This window comes from Halyomorpha halys, unplaced genomic scaffold, assembly GCF_000696795.3.
Source record: "Halyomorpha halys isolate HHAL.00 unplaced genomic scaffold, Hhal_1.1 Scaffold74.1, whole genome shotgun sequence".
Taxonomy (NCBI): Eukaryota; Metazoa; Arthropoda; class Insecta; order Hemiptera; family Pentatomidae; genus Halyomorpha; species Halyomorpha halys.
The window spans coordinates 358,363-385,618 of NW_027104736.1; the positions used below are offsets into that span (position 1 = coordinate 358,363).

Genomic DNA, 27,256 nt, shown 5'->3' on the forward strand with positions numbered 1-27,256 from the left:
TAAAACTTCTATAAGCCGTTGAGTAATAGACAAATAGGCGAAGGGATATAGAGGATCAGCAAATTTTTTAGCACCCAGCGAAATATAGTCCAAGAAAATATTGTCTAAAAGTTAATCACAAACATTTAAAAAGATTAATGATTAAGATAAAGTTAAATCCAAACACAGAGTGTAAAAGGAAATCCTAAAATAAAATTATGCAATGACGCCAAGCAAAAAAAAAATAATAATAATACAAATGATTTATAATGGTGAGAACATTATTGATCGTAGATATATATGAAAAGATCATTGGGGATGCGGTCAGTGAAGAACACAAACAAGTAAAAACTTATTTATTAGTTCTGACGTTTCGGTCAGAATTTCTAGCCTTCATCAGGGCTAAGAACAAAAAACAAGATGACAACCAATGAATAAGAGACTATATAGAATGATAGAAAATAATATACATTATGGACCCATAAATAGTGTGAATAATTTAAGTGTTATAAGAAGACGAAGGCTGTATAAGAAATGTAATATTAAAATTAAGTAAGTGGAAAGAACAAATATTAAAATACATATGAAAATCTAGTTAGTAAATATATGTACAAAATAAAAATTATTAAAAATAAAGTAAAACCTTTATTTATTATATTTCCCACTTCATTCATAACTTTATTTTTAATAATTTTTATTTTTTACATATATTTACTGACTAGAATTTCATATGCTCTTTATTATTTCTCCTTGCCTCTTACTTAATTTTAATATTCCTCTTCCCATACAGCCTTTATTTAAAATGAAAATTTTAAAAGTGTTCTTTAGAAACAACTTCAATATTCTAGTAGGTTCCCTATGTTAATGTATGCTAAAATAATTTCAAAGTAAAAAAAAAAAATAAAATAAAAGAGTATAGAAGTACTAAGCCAGTTCCACAAAGCTACAAGAATCATGGAATTGTAGATCCGGTCTCAAGAATAGAAATTGACGTTTACAGGAACTAGTATATGAAACCTCAGTTTCTAACGCGGTTAAATAAAAAAAAAGTTAAATATTTTGTTCTTTACACGATTTTTATCCTAAATAAAAGGTGAAAAGTATGTAGTCCTTATTTATTTTTAAAGATTATTATAATACATTTCACATAGGCTGTCTTTTTAAAAGGATTATACAATATTTATGGAAACTGTAATTACAATTTTACAAAGATGATTTCGAGGTTACGATTGAGAAGTTATTAAAACTTAAAGGAATACATTGCAAAGTCTATGCTATACTATTTACGGTTCAATATTACCAACACTAAAATATTAGACCAAGAGTTCAGGAAAAAAGACAACAGTTATTTCATCACAATTTTCGGTTAGTATAATGTATAATGTAATACAATGATTCGAAGAAGCAACATTTGAATTAGACCTTAAGGTGAATAAAGACAAGACAGTGTATACGAAAAGTTCAAGAAAGTATAAGGATGAGAATAATAAAGTGACGTTCAGAGACCACAGTTTCAATTCTGTAAATCAGTTTTAAGTACCTGGGAAGCCTGGTTACAGATGACAACAAAGTAGAAAGCGAAATAGACGCCAGAATAGCAGCATGAAATAGATGTTATTTCTCATAGCAAAAAATATTGAAGTTTAGAGCTCTCTCTAAAAGAATGAAAGTGGTCATTTACCAAACCATCACAATGCCAGTGGTAATCTATGGGGAACAAACATGGTCTTGGACAAGAAAAGACATATGTTCAACTCCTGGGAAAGAAAGGTATTAAGAAGGATATGGGGAGGAGTCTCGGAGAATGGAATTTGGAGAAGAAGAAGTAATGAGAAGCTGATGGATCTGTTCGGCATTAGTCAAAAGAGCAAGAATAAGATGGTTAAGGATACCCGATGAAAGGATACCCAAAAAGATGATTTATGGAAAAAGGAAAAGGGGACGTGCCCGGATCAAATGGCTGGACGATGTGGTGGAGGATTTGAAGCTTCTAAATGTTGACAAATGGAAAGAGAAAGCAAGAGACCGTGTAGATTGGCAAGATATGTTGGCTGTGGAGGAGGCCCGGATTCTTGCAGGCAGTGTAGTGCCATAATAATAATAATGATAAAATCTAAATGCAGTTAATAGCCAAAATTGAAACAAAAGCCAGGCTGCTTCAAACGTTAAAAAAAATATTTTTTCATTAAGAGCTAGATATATATAAAATATCAGCAATACTAAAAAATCTGATTGAACATGATTTAAAAAAGAGTAAATTTTCTAAAATATGAGGCCTAACTTCTTACATTCAACAGTTTCAGAGATTCCCATTTAAAAAAAAAAAAAACATTTAATAATGAAAAATCATTAGATGATAAATTTATTTTGTATGTACTATGTAAAAGCACAATAAAGTAGTGTTTTCTTAGGCGTGGTGTTTTCATGATATTTGCCAAAATAAATTTCTTAAACGTAAAGAGCTTTTCATAGTTTAGGAAATTTACTCTCCTTTAAATAATGTGCTTTAAGGCTTTTTACTGTTGTATGTAGTTTTAGGAATATGGAGCTCAGAGTGAAAAATGAGAGACAATTTCAAGTTTTTTTTGGAATAAAAAAAAACTTCAGGGGAGGTACACCTTGGATATTTTAATATTTACTTTATAAAAAACATTAACTATATCTCTTGTATAGACTAGGTTTAAACTGAACCATTTTTTTAAAGAAAAGAAACCATAATTTTCCATATTTTCTGTAAATAGAATGTAAATAGATTTCCTCTAACTATGGATGGCAAAGTCATCATTTTGCATATTGTCTTCTTTAAAATTGTCAAAGAATTGGGATGAACTAACTACAATTTTTCTCCTGTGGGTTCATGAACTAGATGTCCAAGTGAAAATCGGAGTGGAGGTGGAGGGTTCCGTACCGTGATAAAGAACGTTTGCATTAAGACTCCGATATTGGATAGTTGGCCGAGAGTAAATCAGCTCAGAACTGAGCCGGCTCTCAACGGGAGTGACTGAGCGGAACTCGGGCGGTAATGAGATAGGCAGTAAACCCTGATTTATTCCAAACCCACGCATCGTAATGGCTACCTACCTTCTCGCCTGTAAATGGAAAAATCAATATTTGCTTTAAGGCTTTTCAGATGCCAAATGAGACTTTAACGATCTCACTCTGCGATACCTTTTACACGCCATGTCTCTCTCGAGGCTACCTCAAGGTATAAGTAAATCTTTCAGAAACTTATATTTTAATACGGATTTATAAAATATTCTTTGGGTTATTAGAGAAATAGAAATAGGGAAGATCAGTAAGTTTTACTCCATCTATCTATGTTGATTAATTGAAGTGGTAACGTTCGGCTTTGGAATATTTTTTGACTTATCGATTAATCTTCAAATTTTCAAGTCAAAATCTTAGACAATCCGCTAGTTTTATTAAAGGAATAACGATTACAAAGGAGTATTGCTGGAACCTGAGTTCTGGTTTATTTGAATCCTCGGGATCATTGGAATTACTTCAGTTCATACTTAACTTGTAATAAATTAACACACACTGAAAAAGAAACAGAGAATTTCAATGGCGCAGATATATAATCAATAGAAAAAATATGAAAAACAAATCGTCATTTTATTTCAATTACTTTATGTGAAGATGAATGCCGACAATTATAATTCAAACTTAAAATAGAAAATTAATATCCCTTTTAAAGCTATCTATCACACTCAAATACTACACGAACCTCTCCAACCCAACAGGGCTATGAAAAAGTATTATCAGGCGCGATAAGAAAACCTACAAGCCCTAAACGGTAATGGAATAATGAGTAATTACATCAAAGGAAACTATAGAATAAAAAAATTATCAGGGACCTGGATCCAGATGTCAGAACGGATCTCAGTGGGAGGAACACGGGAGTCGGCCGATCTTGATCAGCCTGGAACAGAAGACTTATTAGCGATGCTATCTGCTCCAGTGGCTGGGGAATAGACATACAGTCAATTAATTGTCCAGAAGGACATGACCTGTGCCCTACAGCCGCGGGGGATATTTAAATAATTCAAGTGGTCAGGGGATTTAGTCCAGCAGGAAACGACAGTGGCTTGTCCAAACATTTAATAGGATACGAGTACCGTAGCCAGTCCCTATATTATAATCCGTCAGTCACCTAGATTAGGGTTAGTAGTCCATAAGGAAACGTATATATTACTATCACATACATTTATAATATTTGTAGCGACTTTTCATGGCCCAATTAGAGAAGTAGTATTTCCGTGATCTTCGTCCAAATGTTCCAAATATTTGTAATGCGGAATCAAATCACTCGATGATTTGATATATGTATAGATACCAAAAAATCTATACAGATTCATTTTTTAACAGTTGTTCAATCCAATGATTAGAGAAAGTTGAGAATTGGATCAAATAACCAGATCACCACAAGTAATTGATTGTAGGAACATAGTCTGGATGGTGGTAAAGAAATATGGATGGTGCAAAAATAGTAGAAAAACCATCTATTGTAACCTAAATAGTATTAATAGTAAACTTGGTAATTAATAAATATTTTTTCCGCTATTTTTTAGAAAATCTACCATATGCAAATAAAAACCCTACAAGATATCACAGGGCACGAAATGAAAAACTACACCATCAAAACCAAATGTCGCCTCGACTAAAATGCCGAAACTCCAAGAGTGGAGACTTCGTGTTAATGATCTGTGGAGGAAATATGATAAGTTTCGAGATAGGAATATTGATAAAACCAAACTATTCTGTTATAATTATCAGATATAAATCATTATTTAATTTGTATTATGTTTCCGATTATCTTGTTAATTACTTTGCAAATTTTACAGGTATTTCAGCAATATTTTAGAATAATGTAAATCAAAAATAATTATTCCTAATTGAGTCAGAAAATTAAACTGGTACATACCCTAGAAATTAAAACACCAAATCCAACTTGACAAAATCCTTGTCTGAAATATCCCCAGTTTCCTGAAAAATAAAGGAATAAATCAAATTAGTACAATGATTATGATTTGTCATAATTGATATTTCAAGGTTTATATAAACAGAAAACAGTAACATTAATTTTATACAAAATAAAATAAATAATAAGTAAGTCCAGCATTCTTGTCTGTTAGGTGCTTAGAATGTTATCCAGAAAGCACCTAACAAATTGCAATTTCTAATCAGAAAAATTATAAACAAGTTTTTGTTTCAAGTTAAGATTCAAGCCCTGTATTTGAAGAATACATTGCTTTCTTAATTAAAATCGAGAAATAATAATTCAAGAGAAAATAAAAGTATCAATCACCTCTATAAAGCAATCACTATCATTAATACAATAATAGTTGAAAAAAATATAATTTACAGCATATATAATATTCAGTATTAATACATAAAATCCTGCAAATTATTAAACAAATATTTATTATTTGAATTAATTATTTTATTTCAGTAAACCACAAATAACATATTTAGTGCGTCCAATCATACGACTTTCATAATCGGTACTGATTATTAAATCCAATAAACAAAATTGGCTGTAAATTGGCTTTTCACTAACACTAGTCTAATTAAGAGTTGAGTGAAAAATATAATTTTTACTAATTATGAAGAATGTAATTCCAAAACACTGAGTATTTTTTGTATATTTATCTATCTTCGTAAATGAGCGAGCCATGGTGGAAGGAAACTTCTAATGGGCCGCCGTTCGGAAACGAAAAGTCAGACGATAATGAAGAGAGTCCGAGGACCATCATTGAGTGACCTTTAAGTTTGATGCAAAATCTAAAAAAAAAAATCGGCCCAGTAATTTCGCAAAAAATAAAAAACGCAGACGGAGTACGGTGGGCCGTTAGAATTTTTAAATTGATTTTTGCATTTTACCTATCATGGAACGTAAATAAAAAAACTTCAAAATTTGATGAGTAGTCAGTTTTTTTTTCATTTAAAAGGGTTCATAATGAACCAAAATGATTGCTTCAATTATAATTAAACGATCGATACCAGTAATCAAAAACAAATTATATGGTGGAAAATATTAAAATTTAATGTGAAAAAGAGGAAACTGGTAAGCATGGGGCTAAAGTTCAAGAATAGTAATATGAAATCATATTGATAATGTAAAAGAAGGATGTTTAAAATTTAAACCTTGCAGTTGAAGAGAAAGGTATTATCTACCAACATATCAACGATATGGTAACGATGGCCAACAAGAGCTCACCTCTGTGAGATACTGGATACCATGAAGAAGGTACTAATAATTAATAAGTTCATATTATTCAGTTTTGATAAATATTAAAATATATCGTTATTTATAAGGTGTAAATGAAGGGTGCCAACTGTTCAAAATATTCGGAATAAAATTTAAAACTATTTTAAAGTTTATCACATGATTAAGCAGGAATTAGGGAGTTAAGTACAACTTGTTAATTGTTTCCTTCTGAAAAAGGATTGCGAAAGAGTATTATTAGCAAATTAATCGAAATTCATCTAACGGTATTTTAAATTATGGTAAATAAAAATCTACACCACTATAACTGATGACAGGTTAAGGGCTTCTGAGCCAATTTCTGACTTGGTAAAGAGGAATTGCTTACAACGATTAAACAAAGAGGTGATTTTTTGGTCATGATCACGTTTAACCGTCAGATTTTGCCCATCCGTTATATAGTGGCTGGGTAGACTCTGGAGCGCTCCAGAACCCACAGGGAAGACTCAAGACAACAGCAAAAGAATAAATAATTATCTACCACAGCCTGATTTAAACTCGGGTAAATTACCGCTCAGGAAGGCAACATTTCCAATAATGAATTTCTAATTTTTCGTTGATATAAAAATTCGTATTTCAGGGTTTCTCAAGGTATTTTAAAGAAATATTTTTTTGCAAAATTCGGCAATCGAGCCATGTTAAACCATTTCAATAAGGAAAAAAAACAAGCTGATATTAAAGATCATTTATTTATAACTCCCTTTACTGTATATTCCATTTGTAACTAAGTGAAAGTATAACATTCACACATGTAAACATTTGCATTACTTGTACAAGATACTCATGACCAAGTTAATAATTTGGTTTAAATAAAAAGCGATCCTATATGTTAGAGCTGAGGAGAACAACGAATGAAGAGAAAACACGATTTGCATGAAGACTTGGCCAGGCAGGAGGGAAACTGAAATAAGAGCCTATTAGAATAATAACTTATGCAAAAGAGAGGTGGCCCTCCAAGACAGCGGACGGATGGCACCGCCCATTCGGCCATCCCCGGATCATGAATAATTTTCACTTAAGGCTACTTACAAGAGTCGGCCACCCTTGATAATTTACAAGGGGGGGAGACCGTTATAAAATCAACAGCTGCGGAATAAATCACGTTCTGCAGTAAACTGTTAGCAGTCAATTGCTCCGTAATAATGATTCACAACCGATTCATAAGTTCGACTTGTTACAGGCACCTTGTTTACAAGGAAAACATAACTGAGACCGAGCGCCAATTAATAAAAAAAGTATAATATCTAACAATCACCACGAATTTCAACACAATATTTAACTTGAAGTCTCTTAATAATACAATAGTTCGTTAAAAACATAGTAAGCACAGATTTTATCATAAAATCTTTAATTTCGAAATGTGCATATAACACCTCATTACCGAGATCAGACACAATGCGATGTTTTGGTTTTTATGTAATAAAATACATATTTTTAATCCTAACACTACACTCAAAATATAAAGGTTCAAGCGAAAAAGCTAATTTCGATAAAGAATTAATTCGAACCCAAGTTTAAATGGTTCAGCATAATAACATAATAGCATAAAAAAGCTCCAACTGACGTCTCTATCTACCCGTTGCACTATTGAAACATCTTACAACCAAGCCAAAACGTGAAAAACATGTCCATTTCCCCTACAAGTTTATTATCCTAACCTCTAAAATTTTGGGAATTTTGATTTGACGACTTTCACCAGATCCTAACAGTGGCATGTAGTCGACATAATAGAGGTATCAATAATTTTCATACCCTCTCTTCTCTTTCATTTATTCTCAAACGCAACAACTCCTCAATAATATAAATAAATATATACATACACTGTTATGGTCCTGAGAAAAATGATTTGATAGATAGAAAAATATATGAATCTCTTTATCATGAAATAGGTACATCATATAGCAAAATTCCAAAAATTGTAATGGTCGGGGAGAGGATGAACCAGTATATTGGGACAACCTGTAAATCGAGAATGAATTATATTTGTGTCAAGTGAACGCTGAGTAGTTTATTTGGCGAATACAGATTCAAAGAGCCTGTTGTAGGCGAGGGCGTTAAGGCGCCACCTTAGAAATCTCGCAATTACAGCAGCGCTGGTTCGATTCTATCTTGGGCTCGTTGACTTTTATTTCGTAACGGTCCCATGAAATGAAAAATCGATATCCTCACTATGGCTAGAATAGGATGGTAACCTACAGGATAATTCTCTCCCTCCTCCATATGTCAGAAATGGCCAGAAAGGTAGTAAAAATATAATACAGGTTCGTGTATATATATATGGACACATCTGATATTCTCCGGCATGAAAACTTGTTTATTTATAGGATTTATGTTTAATCCTGCCGTTTTACATTTTGTTTATTTACTTCAATATCATTTATGTCCTCCAAATTTCAATTTTATTGTGACTCATTGATGAAAGAGATCTCTCATTAGTTATACTTCTATAGATAACCTTTAATTAAATTTTTTAATATTCTTTTTAAAGAAAAATTCATTTTATTTCAATTTCACTGCGTTACAATGATCTTTTTTTAAAAAAAATAAAAACGATACATATGCATCATAGTACCACAAATTAAAACAAGCTAACAACTTTTGTGAAAATTTCATCTCTTTTTCACAAGCAAGCCAAAGACTTGAGTTCATCCAGCGGAAATTATTTGAAAAGGTTTTGTACATTAATAAAAAAATAAATGTTTAACCTTTTTTTTTTTCGGAAAATTTCGAGTTATTAGGGCAGTCAAATATTTTAAATGAAATTAAAACAATTGTTCAACTATTTCATCGGACGATAAAAAAAAAAAAAAAAAAAGGCTAGTACAATTAAATATGAAATAATTCAATTATTCAAAGGCTATCTGAATACATTTTTGTAATGAACAGTAAATAGCCAAGAGTAAACACCAGTATCTTCCGTTACTATTAACAGTTAAATAAAATTAACAGCTAACCAGAGGAACAGCAATCACTACATCGTACATCAAGCCAGAACTGTCTGTTTTATATTACAAATGTAAACAAGTTTCCTATGTCTGCATCTCTTTCGCTGTATAACTACAGTATACAGGAAGCCCATTTGACCATTTCCAGTTTCAAGACATGTTTTAAATGCCCTAAGGGATTTTAGTCGATTATTTTATGAACCGCTGAGCCCGGTTGCAGTTAAATAGCTTTAGTTCCCATATTAGAATTGCCTAGAGATTAAATAACGTATTTAAAGACTTCCAAAAAAAAAAAAAAAATAGTAATAATAGTTTCCACGACACTAGAAAAGGGTTTGTCTTTTATCGGGTTATGTCACCATTGGTTTACTTCTGCATTTTTTTTTATATTTATAATAAATTCTTTCAGATTAGGACGTACCTAAATTAAAAATATTGCACATTTTCCTATTTCGAGATACCAATACGTTGAAGAAAAATGTTTATAATTAAATACTTCAATAGAATGAAGTAAATAATATGAACGACCTTGTTATTATTGTATCTTTTTCTAGTGTAATTCATAATTAAATTATTAATTACCTATCATCAACATCCCTGGAGTTTAAAAATAAAGTTATTAAAATTGGTTTTCAAATTAGTTCTAAAAAATATTATATAAAAACTAAATTTTTTCCCAGAATAAAGAAGAAACAACCAATATATAAGTTTATAAAAATAGCTATAAAGTAAAGTTTGTAAATGTAATATAAATTTAAATTACAAATTTATTTAAATTTAGAAATGTAAAATATAATTTAAATGTAAATTGTTTTAAAGAAAAGTTAAAAGTAAAAGTATCTTTTTGTATATTATTGGTAAATTATGTATTGATATATTCAGCGTAACGCTAGTTAATATATTGCAGATAAGAAGTCCCAAGAAGAATAAATAATACTTCCTTAGAGTAGTAGTAATAACAAAGAATTATAATAAAATGGCCAAAGTTAAAAAAAGGGCGAAACGTCACTAATAAATAAATTAATTAATATATATATATCCAAATGTTTGATTAATATCATTTCATATCTAATAACAAATTTACTGGTCGTATATAATTGTATATAGTTGTAAATAACAATATATAAATTATTTAAAAAACTATATATAGTTTTTACAATGTGGGTTTAATGAGGTTCTAATAATATTTTGACCATAATCATTTTGATTGATAATTAATACATAATTTAAAGCCTTTCATTCTGCCATTAAAACCTTCAAGCTCGCCAAACTGATTGTTAAGCAATATTACACTTACGACAGGGGAGTTGTATCAGATACTAAGAATTTGATTTCAAAATAGGGGACATAAATTAAACATAGGGAATTGATAAGGACATCTTCAATTCAAATTAACAAATGGTAACTAAACCCAAACTTTATTTCATAAAATACGTGTTTAATTATTATTAGGCAAGTAAGGACTTCAGCGTTCAGCGGAGCATTAGCAGAGGTATCTGCTTGTCGATCTCAAATTGTTCTTGAGAGAAAGTGTGGGCAACATTGTTCTCTTTATGACTGTAGAAATTTGAAAATTGAATGTTATAAATTATAATTTCTTGGGGAATTCAGAAGGCGATAGGAGCGTCTTTCACACCGCAGTGATTTTCGGTCATGAAAAACCAGAAATCGAACTTTATATGTACCTCTCGACTCACTAAACAATCTCAATTCTTTCTTTTTTGGCAACGAAGATTAGAATAAAGGATTTACCAAAATCACTGTAAGGTACTTCCTTTTTAACCATAAAATCATTTATGATGTTGATTTGCAGTTATATATATCGATAATGACTAAAATGTTCCATATTTTATACAATCTAGATAAAATCATAAGTCTATTTGTAAGCTTCATCTGTTAACACGTCATTGCTAGGGGCTTGTGACTGTTAACTAAGTTAACACATAAGCTCATCGATTTTCATAAATAAGGAACAAAAAGCTTTGCTAAGACCCCATGTACCGAGGGTTAGATTGCGGTCAGAGGGCTCCATAATTCTCACTAAACAAGCAAGAGCCAATATCTCATAGCAGAGGGGCTATTACCGAAGCGATGTTATTACTCAAGCACTGACAGTGCTCACATCTCGGGGAATAAGAAAGGAGGACGGGACCAAGACGGATGAGGCGGAGAAGCGTGAATCTGTCGTTAATCACCGGCTGGTCAGGCGATCCCGGAACACTATTCTCAGTAAATCTCGCCCTGGCAATATCTCAAGCCGACTGTGACATGACCTAGCTGCAATTACACTCATCTATCACCTAATGGTCTCCTGATTGAGGGATCGCTCTACCTCTGCAAAAGGTCGAAGGCCAGCGGTTCGGAGTGGCTTCTGGATCGCTGGATGGCCTGCTTTATCCTACTCTCCCTTCTACGATGCAAAATGATATGTTCAAAACAGATAAATCCCTGGCACAGTATCCCTATAAGTAAAATTAGGAATACTAAATTGGATCCCACAATTTAGCTTGAAAAGATCAGAATATGAAGATACACAATTTTATATGGCTGTTGGTATACCAGAACATGCAGTACTGAGCTATACGGTTGAACTACAATAAAATAGAAATTATCTACCTCTCCGTGGCCTTCTCCCACCGTCGAAGTTCTAATCTTATAGTGCCAAACATATCGAGTAAGAATAATATAGTATGCCAATAGTATAATGTTGTATGCCAACTTCACAAACCACCCGACAACATCTTTCAAGGTGGAAAAACTTACTCTCACTAAATTTCTGTTTATTGGTATGGTTAAAAAAATATTATTACTATATTTTTTTATTTTCAAGGTTATGATGATAGTCGCTTTTGTAAATATGAAACTACTTTTTACTTCCACTTACCTATACATTCCTTAAATAGAAACATTTTTAAGTTCCTATAAGTCCAAATAACCAAGCATCGCGATGTGTTCTGTGTGAACAGTCTAACTAAAAAATGAAAAGTCGTACAAAACTGAAATTATATATTCTGGGCTTGATTATGCCTTGTGTATACTACATTATATAATCGTGTGAAAAAAACACATTTTTTCAAAAGAGGTTCTAATAATTTTAATTATACTCGGTATATCAATTTAAAGTTAAATGCTTTTTAATATTAGGGATTGTCCCCGTTGAAATAATTTAACAGGGTTTAAATACCTAATTTTCAATAATTTTTTTACATATTCCTTAATGTTTTGGTTTGATATAATTATTTTCACATTTTTCTAAAATAAAAAAAATCTGTAACGCTCCAACCTATAAAGGGTTAGTGGCTCAGAACTTATTAAAGAGACATTGTTTCTTGAACAGGTGATTTGTTCATGATCATGCTCAACTACCAGATTTTCTCTCAATTCAAATTAATTGATTTTATTATTGATTGATATTGATTATAATTATATAATTGATATTGAAATAAAAATAAAACTACCCATTTTATGAGCCTGAGTGGACTCCGGAGGTAAAAATAAAAAAGTAAAAACCCACAGGATTGACTCACGTCTACAGTAACAGAATAAATAATTATCTGCCACAGCCGGATTCGAACCCGGGGGCGCTAGTATTAGCAGCGCACGGGCTTACTCATAGATTCATACAAACTATGGACAGATTGGATGATACGAGAATCAAGATTAAAAACACATTTACAGAAATTACTCCATTAAATCATTCTTAGTATTTTCAATATTGACTCTATAAAAATTCAGAATTGATGAAATTGTTAAGAGCAGAATGTGAATTTTAGTAAACTGTTATATTTTTTTTATTTCTTCCAAACTTTAATTTAAATAAAAGTTAAAAATTTTCAACGGGAAATATTATTTTAAAAAATTATAAAAAATTTTGAAAATGGAGTCAGGAAATCTTTGAATCGAAAAACTCATTTGGAAAATCAGAATGGGAACGGATTGCCATTGTAATATAGAAATGTCGGTCTGAAAAGAATAAACTATTTTAACAAAAATATAAATTAAGTACGGAACTATCTATTTCTTTACTCGGACAGATACAAAGACAAAAGGCAATGTACAAGAGATTAGAAAAAAAAAAGCCATTAACTATTTCCAGATTCCAGATAAGAACAATACATCACAGAACTTTCTCCAGGCTGTCCCAAAACAGAAAACTCCAAATTTCGGCAGCGGTTTGATGGACGATCACATTAGAAAAAGTGGACACAGTAGGCGATACATCTAGTCACCAGAAATTTTCTACACATTTAATACGTCGACACGAGAGCAGTGTTCTTCTGGAACATTAAATCAAGCTACGATGGGCCTGGGGTAGAAGCCACGAATTTCGCTTTAGAAGCCGGTGGAGAATATGGAAACTATATATCTCCAAGGCTGGGGCCCTTGCGCCGCATTTGAATTTCTTATAAGGCAAACGACTAACTAATAAATGTGGTGCCCTATGTCTTCTTGGTGGAACTCACGCTCGCACCATTAATACAAGTCTCAGGGAATTTTTTTGATATACTTCTTAGATTTTAATGCCATAGTACTCTACTACTATTGGATCCTTATAGATTCAAAAAATTGATTCTAACTAATTCAAACACATATATTTTAATTTTTTTTTTTATTAATGTGATTCACGTTGGAAAATTATTAGAAATGTTTAAAAAAATTAAAATCGACAGTTGACGGAATGATGAATTCATACCGCATTGCCTTGCAAGATGCACAGCGAGAGAACAATCAAGCACTACAATTCCTCCATTCACATCCAACGCTATTGTGTCAAACAGAGGAAATGAATCTATAAAATTAAACTTTATTGCTTCAGGGGCTCAGAAACCTTTACAGTCGGTTTCGTCGATGAACAAACGAGGTATTGTTTTTTTTAAAAATAATATTTCTCGTTGAAAATTTTTAACTTTTATTTAAATTAAAGTTTGGAAGAAATATAAAAAATAACAGTTTACTAAAATTCACATTCTGCTCTTAACAATTTCATCAACTCTGAATTTTAATAGAGTCAATATTGAAAATACTAAGAATTTTAATGGAGTAATTTCTGTAAATACAACAATACCTCGTGAAAATGCACTGGGGAAATGCAATTCGGAATGTATTGAACCCTTTCTTCATTCAATGTTTTTATAATTTAAAACTTGTCATATATTTATTCAACAAAAAATTATGGTAATAATTTTTAAAAAAATTATTATATCTAGCGTAATTCATATATTTCTATGTTCTCTAATTCAAAATAATAAATAAATGTTTTTTATTCTTGAATCTTTTGTTGTATTTTCCTATACATTTTCCACCGTCCTTCACCACTTAAATGTTTTTGATAAAACCTAAGGTCTGAGTAGCAAATCGTTTAGAGCCCTCATAGGCAAAATCCTTCATGATATACATACATCTGTTTTCTCTAACCTTATTAAACGTAATTTACTCCAAAAAATAGTAAAAGGTATGATTATTACTTTGGTTTTTTTTTTTTTCACTTTGCTTTTTGTTAAAAAGCAGTAAATAAAATAGAAAAAATTATGATGGGAAAAAATGGTTTAAGGCCATTCTATTAATTTTATAAAAAGGTTTATGCTTACTTATTGTTTTTTAAATGAATCCGCATCAGTTTTTATCTTACATCGATTGTATGGATTGTAAAAAGAACAATCTCTTTTAAAATTAATAAATAAGGTGAAAAATTATTAAAACTAAGCCGTGAAATTACCTTGTTTCTTAACCTTTTGTTTCGTTGTATCATTTATAGGTATTTTTTAATATTTAAATATAATGGAAAAAAGATAAATGGATTTAAAATCTAATTAAAAGTGAATGATAATAGGAATTAGTACGTATTCACGTAGTTAATACGTATAAACGTTTTGCAGTTATTAAAAATAGTAAAGTCATATCAATATAACAAAAAATACAACGCTTACTAAGCAGCTAATTAGTTGAATAACGTAATGAATTACTAAATTTTAGTATTTTTGTTTTTATTTTAGGGTATAACTTCTCCTAAATTATGAAACACAACAAAACTTTAATTTTATGAAAATCGTGTTTTCAAAAAATTCATCAAAGAAACTGAAATTATATTAAGGGAAAATACGAAAAAAAGGAAGGCCATCATCACCGAATGAAATAAAGTAAAAAATAAATTCAGGTTAAATTTATTTATTGATATTTACAACAAGTAAATTTGATCTTTATGACATAATGATAATGATATGATACAGCATGTAGAGAAACTACCCAGTAGTAGAACTCTGAAAACATTTTACAATATAGGGTCAAGAGGCCATCTTCTTATCAGGCGTCTCGGAGGATTGCCAGGAATGGAAAAGGAAGCAAGGTTGGTTTAAAATTTAAAATCTATACTTACGCAGAAGCACAGGAACATTTAAAATATTTCACACCTTTATACTCATACTAAAATAATCAGAAAAGCGCATTCAGGAGAACTGGGGATTCCGTTTACAGTAACATCAAGTACGAGACAGAAACTATAATTATTCAATTAACTAAATAGTACATAATTGTGACCGTTACGCCGGCATTGGACACAGTTCTTTAAGCCCTCTTCCCTCCCATTAGGGTCACGGCCATCAATATATTAGCGCTTTCAAGATAAGATCTAAAAGGCCCGAGGAATAAAGACAGGCATTAGTTAATTGAGTTGGTATGATACTCAATAATTTTTGAAGTCATGATTTTTTTTAAATTATTCATTTGCCATAAAATGTATAAGGTTTACTGAGTTACTCCTTCATTATTCGAATTATATTTCATACTATTGATGGAGCTAAATTGGGTCATTATTTCCTACTATCTCAATGAAACCTAATCTTGGGTGTATTTAGTGAGTGAAAGAATTTAATATTACTAACTCTTCCCTTTTTCAAATTAACTTGTTTCTTTAAACTATTAGAAGACAATTGTTTGTTTATTTAAATATACCAATATCGTTATTTTTTGTTATTAATTTTACTTTCCTCTTTTGTTAAGAAGGATTATTCTTATCTATTTATTTTATTGTTATTATTTTTTTTTCTTTTAATAAGAACATTTTGTTTAGTTAGGGGTGTCATTTGTATGACTATACCACCTCATAATCAACTGTTAAAAAATATATATAATGTAAGTTATATCAACCATGTAAGGCCCACCAGGCCGATCTGATATAAAAATAAAATAAAATAAAAACTAATATTAATATAAACTGAAAAAAAAAAATGTTTTTGTTAAATAGTGAAAACAAAATTGCAAAATATATACATACATTAATAACGCCAAGTGAGGTTTTTATCGTGGTCTGTTGTGATGATTAAATTAAATACGAAAGAAAATAATTCACATTGGAAGAAGATATTTGCCCATATAAAGTAGATTGTAGGAAGATAGTCCGGGAGGCATTTAATAAAGGTATCAAAATAGTAAAAGAAAACTATTTATTTTTAACCAACGTTTTAATAATAATTTTGACTTGAGAATTTATGTAGACAATTACATTACCTCTACAAGATAAAAGCTAAAAATTATGAGAAAATATAAATCAACTGACGTATAATACGGAATACAACAAAAATCTATCTTTTTTCACTTTCTTTAAACACGAAAAATGTTCCCTGCTATGATTACCTCGGCTCTTACTGTAAAAAGCTCTAGGAAACTTTTAAAAAAAAGAATCTGAACAGAATGGGAATTATATAAAGTTTATTATAGATCGGTATTTTTTATGACTGCGTCTTCCGGTGTTTTCAGTGAATACATTCGTTTTATTGTTTCTTTCCTCAGCATAAACGGAACCTGGACGGAGGTACCAAAAAGGTAAAAAAAAAACCATTATAAAAAGGAAATGAGGATGGCTTCCTCGATGAGAGGCTAATTGCGATGTGGGGCCTAACGCTACCATTGTTCTCACCTCGGCGATCGGCAAAGGACACCATGGAGTAACTAAAGGCATTTTTGAGATTAATTAATAAATTTAAAAAATTGAAAATTTCATATAAATACACAGTATTTACGTACTACTTCCGCATGTTTTCATGTTTCATAACATATCCTATTTTCCGTTTCGGTACCTCTGTCCAGGTACCATAATTTGTATATTTATTAATTAAGAAAAGTATATCGGTCTGACCAAATGACATCTATCGGTCAGTGGCAAAATAACATGTAGAATTAATGAACATAAATTAAATTTATTAGGTACACTTTTGGGCACTGTGAAGGCTGCTACGATTTATAAGCTAGAACAGATTTAAGTTCTAGCGATAAAACTAATAATTAAATTAACCAAATAATAAAATGAAAATAAAGTGGAAAAAGAATAAATAAATAATAATAAAAATAACTGAAAGAAATTATAAAATGAATAATCATAAAACAAATTTACAATTACCGAATTAATAGCTAATAAGCTAATGAATTAGTAAAAAAGTATGGAGTGAACTTTGAAATAAAAATAAATAAAATAAGATAGCAATATAAAATATTTAAAAAAAAGCACTAAAACTAAAGCGCAGCTAAATGATACAATAAAACAAAATAATAAACAAATACGATTAATATAAGGATCTAAACAAATAATAGTGGATTAAAGAAAATTACAGCTAGATATGATCATTTGGGGAATCAAGATCAGTAATTCTGTAGTATCAGATCTGTAGTAATTCTGTAAGATCAGTAAATCATAGAAGTAAGAAAGTACCCAGACAGATTTTTTTTTTTTTTTTTTTTTTTATTGATATATTTACTAGTTCTTCTAGTAAACGATTGAACAGATATGATACCATATAATTTAAAGTACATTTATCAAATCTGTTGTTATAGGATGGTTCGATAAACTTAGTTTTTCACTTGATTATTTTTTTAATTCCTTGATTATCATTTTACTTAAAGTTAAACTTTTTTATGCATTTATATATTATTATTATTTATTATTCTTTCTCATCTATCTCTTATTTTGTTATCATTTAATTTATATTTCTGTAAATATGATGTGAATGGTGTCTAGGACCCATATTACTATTGTTTAATAATATGGTAGAATAATAAAAATAATATGTTTTCTTTTCTATATAAATTATTATTCATAAATATCAGGATAATTTTGTAAAAGTCCAACTAAGGAACGAGATAATAAAACGCATTTATTAACTAAGAATACAGTTCTTCCGATGTTTTTTTTTTTTTTTTTTAATTCGTTTTATCGTCTCTTTCCTTAGAACTTAGAGGTTATATCAAATTATACTGCAGGTGAGCAAAAATAAATACTCAAATAAAAAAACAAAATAGAGGGGAACAAACCTGCTAACAGTTCGCGCTATATTTAATTTGATCCCCTTTGGTTATTTTAAAATAAAAAAAAAAACTATTATATTTCCCACAGCTCTTTATAGCTCCGAAACCTAGTCATAGCCTATAATGGAATAGCGCCTAAATGTTTTCTAGAAGAAGGTATTGCGTAGAATAATTAGCAAATAAACTTAAAATCAGCAAAACGGTTATAATAACTCAATACCATTAATAAATTGTAATTTACTAATAGTTAAATTTCAAGTAACCAAAAAAGGAAACCAATTTGGTTTAAACTTAATGGGATCTTATTACAATTAGATTGAATTAAAGATACTCCAAGTATGTTATTAATGGCTATTAAGTCATTGTCGTGGCGTAAATATAAATCCCTGAGGAATATTGCAAAAAAACTTTACAAAAGTCGATATCAATAATTAACTTTGTCTATAATTCTTTTTAACCTAGCAAGGAGAACGAGCACATTTCCAAATCCAGATTACAAGTCAGGATAGTAAAATAAATTTAGACGACCCTGAAGTAGTAAAACAGCTCTGAAAGGAACAATAAACAGGCAAGGTTCAACCACCCATTAATAATATATAAACAAACATCAACTACATAAACAAACACGTCGTGCTTTGATCCCTGGTGGGAAAGAAAAAAAATTCATCAGAGTAGGTAGCAAGTTTACACTCTGAATGGTTCTACGGAAAGATATTTCGGAATAAACCTTTTTCTTCTTAATGTTAAGAAGAAAAGAACAAACAAGATTTGTCACAAATACCAATTTAGCGAAAATTAAAGTAATTTAAATATTTACGGAAAGATCGGTTTGGATGACTGGAATGCATTATGTCGATTACGTGAATATGATTTACACTCCACTCCAGTAGTTAATACTATGAACTAGAGAAGGGTTCCCATGGTAAACTGGGAGCTCCAAGCAAATTTTATCTAAACTTTGATGTAGCAATCGAATAAAAAAAAATACAATCAAGTCGACTGTTTTCGTTCACGAATGATCTTATACGGTGCGATTTCTACATGATTTTCGCCACGGCACCCTTTTTGGGTTAAAAAGTTTCATGGCACCCTTGTCGAGCTAAAAAAAGTTATTATCCTAAGAGCAGTTGACTATGCAGGGAACATAAGAAAACAACAGTGCAAAGTAAATGCTGGAATTCACTGTAAACTTACTATTTTAATTTTTTTTTTTTTGCAATATATTGAGAAATTGGCATACGCTTGTTGCACCCAAGGTGCCGCGTCATTTGGGAACCACTGTTCCATGAGATCATTTAACTCATTCTAAATTATTAAATTGCCTACATAAATTGAATCAACATTAGCGAAAACAAACCGGTTAGGGAAGCCGTGTGACTGAACACACTTATATTAAATACTGAAATAATTTAATATCTACTGATGTCATAAAAAAAAAAAATAATTCAAGTAATAAACCATTGCGTACTAATTTTTAGAATTTATTTAAATCTAGCATCAACTTTCTATTAAAAAAAATCAACATCAAATCCAAACCTTACTAAGATGTAAATTATCCAGATAATAGACCGTTACATTCATAATTCAATTTTTAACTCGGGATAAAGCGTGTTCATATTCCAAAATTTTATCGCAACGAAATTTATAGCGACTATAAATCAATTTCGTTAATGGATGACACTCATCAATTCACGTTTTGTCTCCTAAACTATTCAATTCTTTAGCGGATTATAGAGTTATAAACCTCCGTAGAATAAATCATTTTTTTGGCGAAGAGCTCATTATAGTAATGAACAAAATGTCGGCAGCACGACACGGAAATACAACGTCGTTTGACCGGATCATTTCCATAATGCTGTGAAATTTCTTCTAACGTCCAGTAACATAACTTGAAGCTAATTTAACGAAAATATACTACAAAATGATTATGAGAATCAGAAAACCCATCTAAAATAAATCCAAGGAACATTTCCGAGTTAAAGTGTTTTCTCCAACAACAGCTGGCAAAAATGATATTGCATTTTATTTTTTTCCCCCTAGAATATCATGAAAATTATATTTTGGGAACAATGCATTCAAATATTCAAAGATAAAAATTAATTCAAATGGAAACGTTCAGAACAAAAAAAAATTCTTTCATACAAAAAAATATATTTACATATTTCTATTTTATTCTATTAAAACTTATATTTAATTAAAAGTAATTAATGAACTCAGTTAAGCAGTTTGGGAAGGAGGTAGAGGAATAGCGTAATTTTTGAGAAGGTGTAAATAAACCTGTTGTTTCGGAGAAAAAAATAAATAAATATTTCCAACTCGAAACTGACTTTCTGATATAATTTTAGCTGATGGTTCAAGTAAAAGAGTTGGGAATACTCACAAAAAACAAAACAAAAAAAAAATTTTTTTTTGTAATCAACCCAAAAATTACAACTATAATTAGCTATAATTTTTAATAAACCAAAAGTCCAAAAACTGTATACACATTTTGTGAATTTATTTTAACAAATATTATGAAAACTACTACCTCTCTAAAGTTACTTATTATAAACTACTTTATAGTAAATTTAACTAGCTTCTATTTGAGTACTTGTAGATATCTGTACATCTAATAGTTTCTGAGATACAGTTTTTCATAAAGCAAAAAAAGTTTATTCCGAACAACTAGATGCCAACATTTTGTGAATTTATTTTGGTCAATGTCATGAAAACGTCAACGGCGACAAATATTATAAATTACTTTTACTTTTCCAAATTTTATTCACAGTTTAAAAAAAAAAATCCACTAATCAATAATAAATTCCGTTATTTCGTCATTAAATGCTGCTATTTATTTTATTACACAGATTTAACAATGAGGTTTTTTACAGTTTACTTAATGGGATATTATATTTACAGTATAAGACCTTATTTTGAAAAAGTAGGTAGCCATTTGAAAGCTAGTCAGATTTTCCACGACTATTATTTTATCAATTTTTATGATAACATTGATCATAAGACTGCGATTGAAGAGTTTAAAAAGTGGAAATAAACAAGAAACAAGGCACTCATTTATCTTTTTAAAAAATCCTTTTATCGAATTTTTATGTTATGAAAGTCAGTCAATGCAGAATTTAATGCTCTAAATTTTATGAAATTTATTCAAGAAACTTCGATATATTTTGGAAAGTAACCTTTCGCTTTGAACAGCCCTGATGAAGCCCTGCAAAGTGGGGCGAAACGTCGGACATTAAAATACTTATAAACTATTTGTCCTTTTTTTGACTACAACCCTGACCATCTTCTTATATTTATTAGTCTTGTCGATTTAACTTAATACAATTACTCTGACTTGTTCAATAGTAACTTGTTCTTTAGTACTTTTTAACTCCTGTACTATCACTAATAGTCCTCCCTATTATGAAAAAAATAAGTATTAGTGTAATTAACACGTTTTTTCTATACTTGTATTTTGAACTAATACTATTAGCTTTCATTATGGTGCAGGGCCTTGATGTAAGACGTCCTGCTATTAACTCTATATTTGTTTATTTTTATTATTATCATTTTATTTATTTATTAATCTAAAATTATTTTTTTCAGCATAAGTCAATTATTTGTTAATATCCTTTATTTTTCTCTTTAATTCTTAATTACATAACTGTTATTGTTTTTTATTTATTTTTATAATTGATCATTATTATTTATAATCTGTCAATGGTTTTACAACTGTAAATAGGTTTGTTTTTTTCATTGAAATATATTAATTTCACCATTATCAACTGCTAGAAACTATGTAAAATACTCTCACAATAACTATGTAAGGCCAACTGGGCCAATTACGAAATAAAGAAAAAAGAAATAAAAAACATAGTTTATATAATATAAATTATAAAAAAATCTTTCAAATAGAGGAAAACTGAAGAGCAATGAAACCTATAACATAAAGCCAACTTGAACGAAACCAGAAGCCATTTGTACGTCGAGTTGGTTTGTAAGAGGGTGTAAGCTGGAGGGGGAGTTACTGACAGCAAAACATTACCTCTCCTAATTTATTTATAGCGAGGCTGGTATCTGTCAAGCTGTTGTCTTAAACAACGGTTATGACTGGCTTTTCTCATCCTCTTCTATGTTTGTCAGCGACTTTTTTTCAGCCTCTCTCTCAAGGGTATAGACCAGAACATACATACATAATGCAAAACTGAAGAGATGGCCTGATATCTGTAAACTATGTTATCATTTAATACTAGCCATACATTTTAAAAATATATTCTGCGAAATCGTAAAAATATATTATTCAAATTAGTGAAATTCATGAGTCACGTAAGATACACGGTCGCTAAGGTTATTTTTATTTGTTGGGTTTGATGACAAATAATAATAGAATAACGAGATAAAACATTTTACCAAACTTTACTCTGAATTATTCCCTCAGCGTCCTCGAAAACGCCATTAACCTCCGTCAATACATCATCCTATGCTACGCCGTGATGATCGTAGAACAATAGGAAAATGATTAGATGTCGTCTACATGATATTTCAACCACGCCATAAACCTTATCTGTAAAGGGACAATAAATCTTGCGAGCGAAGCGATGAGAACCGTGGAATTGACTATAAAAAATACGATTTGTTGACGAAGCATGCCTAAGTGGCTATATCTTGCTTTCCAGGATGTCAGTCTCAGATATCTGGGAATAGAGAGAGACTAGCTGTAATCACGAATTTTATTACAAGATCAAAAAAGGATTCCCAAACTTATGAGATTCCGGGCCGGCTATTTGAAAAAAAAATTCACGATCCTACGTGCAGGTACAAGTCAAGAATCTGAAGGTGGTACAAGAAAAAATGTTTGCTATTGCTATTTCAAGCAGAAAAATATTTGAAAAATTAACTTATAAACCGAAGACTCCAATTATTTTGTACGAAAAGGAGCTTGTCCAAGGATAAAGAAATTAAAAAATGTTCGTACTTATCGGTAAGTTCTAATCTAATAACGTAAATACAACAGTTAAAGTAATTCTCAAAAATTCTTTATTAACATAAACAAATTTATTTTAAACCTAAGTTTCGGAGTACTCCTCTATCTTCAGGTGTTTTTTTTACCACGATTATAACTGTAATACACTAAATAGATATTTATAAATATTATTGCGCTTTTGTGTTACATAATATTAACCTAAATAATAATTAATATTATAGTCATCCAATAAAACAATCTATTATTATATTTACTTATTCTGGTTTGACCCATAGTCTCTTCACATCCATGTAAGATTTATTTCGTCTATTAATTAAACTTTTTCTTATTTTTATTAATCCTCTAGCGAAGTATCAGTGTTACACTGAATCAAAAAGAACTGAACCTTGTAATAATCCTTCTTAATATAACAATATCTAGGTGGTTTCCCTTTCAATAAAAAAAAAAAGTTTAGAAAAATTGACGAGACAAATAGTATATGTATGTGAAGAGACATATAGAACAGACCAGAACAAGTAAATATAATAATGGACTGTTGCATAAGGTCATATAAATAAATGAATAACTCTTCTGTTAAAAAAAAAAAAAAGTACTAATTTTCACTGTTGAATTTAGAAAACTATTTTTTTTTCTTTTAGAATAAATTTTATCGTAGGGGCATAACAATAATGAATAAAGTAATAATAACAATAAATAGTATAATTATTTTTATCAAGTATATATTTTGGTGAACTGTATCTTATAGGAACTAGGTATATTGGAACAGCTTTGTATAATAAAGTATTATGTACATTACATGGAACAGCTTTGTATAATAAAGTATTATGTACATTACATGGAACAGCTTTGTATAATAAAGTATTATGTATATCAATTTCTTTACTGCTAAATGAAACTTTCTTTATTGAGTACAGTAGAATCACATAACCCTTCCCAGGTCGGTAAAGAGTCAAGAGAGGTTATCAGATAAATATTATGACGGGGGCAATTGAATACGGTCTTAGTATTAGCATGTATAGAATAGTACAGCGAACGGCAGAATCGAACAAGCTATAAATGTAACAACATATATTCCGATGCAATCCGGAGAACAGCGACCTTATATACTGTTTAAGTTTATAGAGCAATTTAAAGTGGACTTAAATGTCAAATAGAACATCCATAGTAACCAAATGGCACGCTGGAAGTTCTCTGCAACAGACCCTTTTAACTTCATAACAGATTTCCATGATTTCGAGGAACGATATTTGACTTACAAAACAATCAACAAAACTTAAACAGAGTCAAGAACTAAATGTATCTTGTCCATATATATTCTGTTAGAAGTGTAACTTAAAATCGTTTAAAATTAAGGATGCAAACAGTTCCAAGAAGACATAAAATACAGGCTTGGTCAAACAAACTCATAACATAGTGAATAGATTAGATTAACTACCTACAAAGAATTAATGAAACATATTTTCTACTTCCAATCAAATTATTGAAATTTAAATAAGAGCAATTGTTGATTATGCACAACGGGCAGCACCACTAAGACGTTGACTAATATTATTCATTTAACGAATAAATCAATTAAATCAAAATTTATTTTGGAAGATCTATGATTGATCTAATAACCTATTTATTGTAATCCACCGCTTGCCCCCACTTTGCAGAGCTTCTTCAGGGCTAATAAGGGTACTGTAATATTGTAAAAAAGTAAGATAATAGATAACATGAAATAAAAGTAAACTGAGTTATGGCTAAAAATTATTTAAAATATGTCAAAGTATATATACAAATAAACAAAGTAAATTTATTGATTTTATAAATTCTCACTTAAATTTTTTAGCCATAACTTAGTTTACTTTTATTTCATGTTATCTATTATCTTACTTAGTTATATTATTTTACAACTTTTTTTTTTACTATTTTAATGGCTTTTAAAAGGACATTTTTTGCATTTAAAAATTCGGTTTTTAAAGACATTCCAATTAATACAATTTTGTATTGCATGTTGCGTGTCGTGGTAATTTGATTTTATAAGAAAGGTTTAGAAACAAAATCCTGATTTTTTTTTCCCGGACATATGGAACTTATCTACATAATAAAAAGCTGAACAATAATTCTGTAGTTTACTACATGAATTTTTTAATTAATGAGAAATTAGTCTATAAATAAAATCATCTGTTTTTCAGCCGGATGGACATCATGTATCATTTTACTGTGTCAACCGCGAAATTTTGTTGTTGAAACATTTATTCTTTTATAAGAAACAAAGTTATTGAATTAATTACAAGTTTCAAGACAGAGAGGACTTCCTTAACAAATGAACAACAGCTCCTGCGAGGGAAGACTCCGGAAGCAATCAAACGCCTCGAGCCGCCGCCATGATGAGGGGCACCGTAGCACGCTACTAAAACAAAGCGGGAGGATGTCTGGTCTTTAGGGGGGTACTGGCGGAAGTCAGGAATCAAAGGGGGTGCCTGTCCTTTCCGGGGGCAAAAACTGTCTCGGGGTAAAGGAGAAGAAAAAACATAAATATTACATCATGGGGAACACCGTATCTTTAATGGCTATCAAAACAAGTTTCTGAAAAGAAGGTTTCATAAGCCTTCAATCCACTATCTATCATATAGCCCAAACAATACTTTTTTTATATATTTGTTCATATCTGTTCAGCTCATTTATAATTGAATTTACTACAGATTTTTCAAAATAAGAAAAATGTCTGCACAGCTAATGGTTAACTCCAATAACTCCAGAATATGGAATTGGTAAATCCATATTAGAACAAGTAAAAAAAAGGGGAGCTAAAGAGGTAAACGATGGGTGCCCATGCCCATTATACCTAAAATCGCATACTCTTGCGGTATGTGTGACAGATATGATCCACAAAATAGGGTGAGGGGCTTCAATTGTCAAATTCGGGAACCGGAGTCATCTCGTGAAATGTATCTAGACACTTCTAATCTTGTTAGAAAAAGGCGACAACCTGAGTGTAAGAACATAAGACCCACTTCAGAAAATAGTTTCTCCCCACAGATACCACTATCATTACCAGTGCTTAAATACCATAGGATCCATAACAGCCAATCACATATATATATACAAAATTCAATTGAAATAAATCGACAGGTAAATTCATTTGAGAGAAAACAGCTTCAGAAAATACAAGTAGTAAATAACCTCAACCTGTCTAGGATAAGGTGGACATTTTTAAATTCAGTTTGTTAAATTTTATTACCGGGGTAACCTTTCCGGACTGGGTGCCTTATGGTGGGGCTACGACCTTTCGAATGCATCTTAAATTCCTCATCCGCTACTTTTTATAGACCTCGACAGCGGGGGGTCTCGTCGGATTTTTATCCAGCATCATATTGCACAGGAAACTAGCTTACCTAGTCTAAAAAATTAGAATTTTTTTTTAGTACTAAGCTTGTTTATTAAAAATAATTTTCATGCAACTGTGTGCTTCTCTGTTAAATTTGTTGGCGGGTTTAAGTATATTTATTAAAATATATATACGGTAGATTTATATATAAAATTAATATTAGCAAAAAAATAATTGATAGCTGTCAATCAATCTTAAATGAACAAATATTAAACTATAACAGACTTGATAGTATCATTATGGAAAATAACGTAACCGTCACTATTAACGGCAACAAATCACTAAGATCGATAGTAAACAGATGCTGAGTGTGAGATCTTCATCATCATATTGAGTAGATGGCTGCCTGGGAAATATGTGTGAGTGGAGTGTCCGAGTGAGTGATGCCAGCCTTAGGGGGATAATCAGTGGTCTGGCTTAAGTCAGAACACTATCGG

General features: G+C 30.4%; 1 protein-coding gene across 2 annotated transcripts in view; it reads right to left on the bottom strand.

The window, feature by feature from the left end:
• The window catches only part of if (inflated), a gene marked incomplete in the record, with an annotated part of 338,995 nt that overhangs the window by 56,671 nt on the left and 255,068 nt on the right, over window positions 1-27,256 (bottom strand). For both annotated transcript variants that reach the window (XM_067044771.1, XM_067044767.1), the window contains 1 exon segment: window positions 4,904-4,965. In XM_067044771.1, coding sequence (XP_066900872.1) covers window positions 4,904-4,965 — 62 coding nt within the window.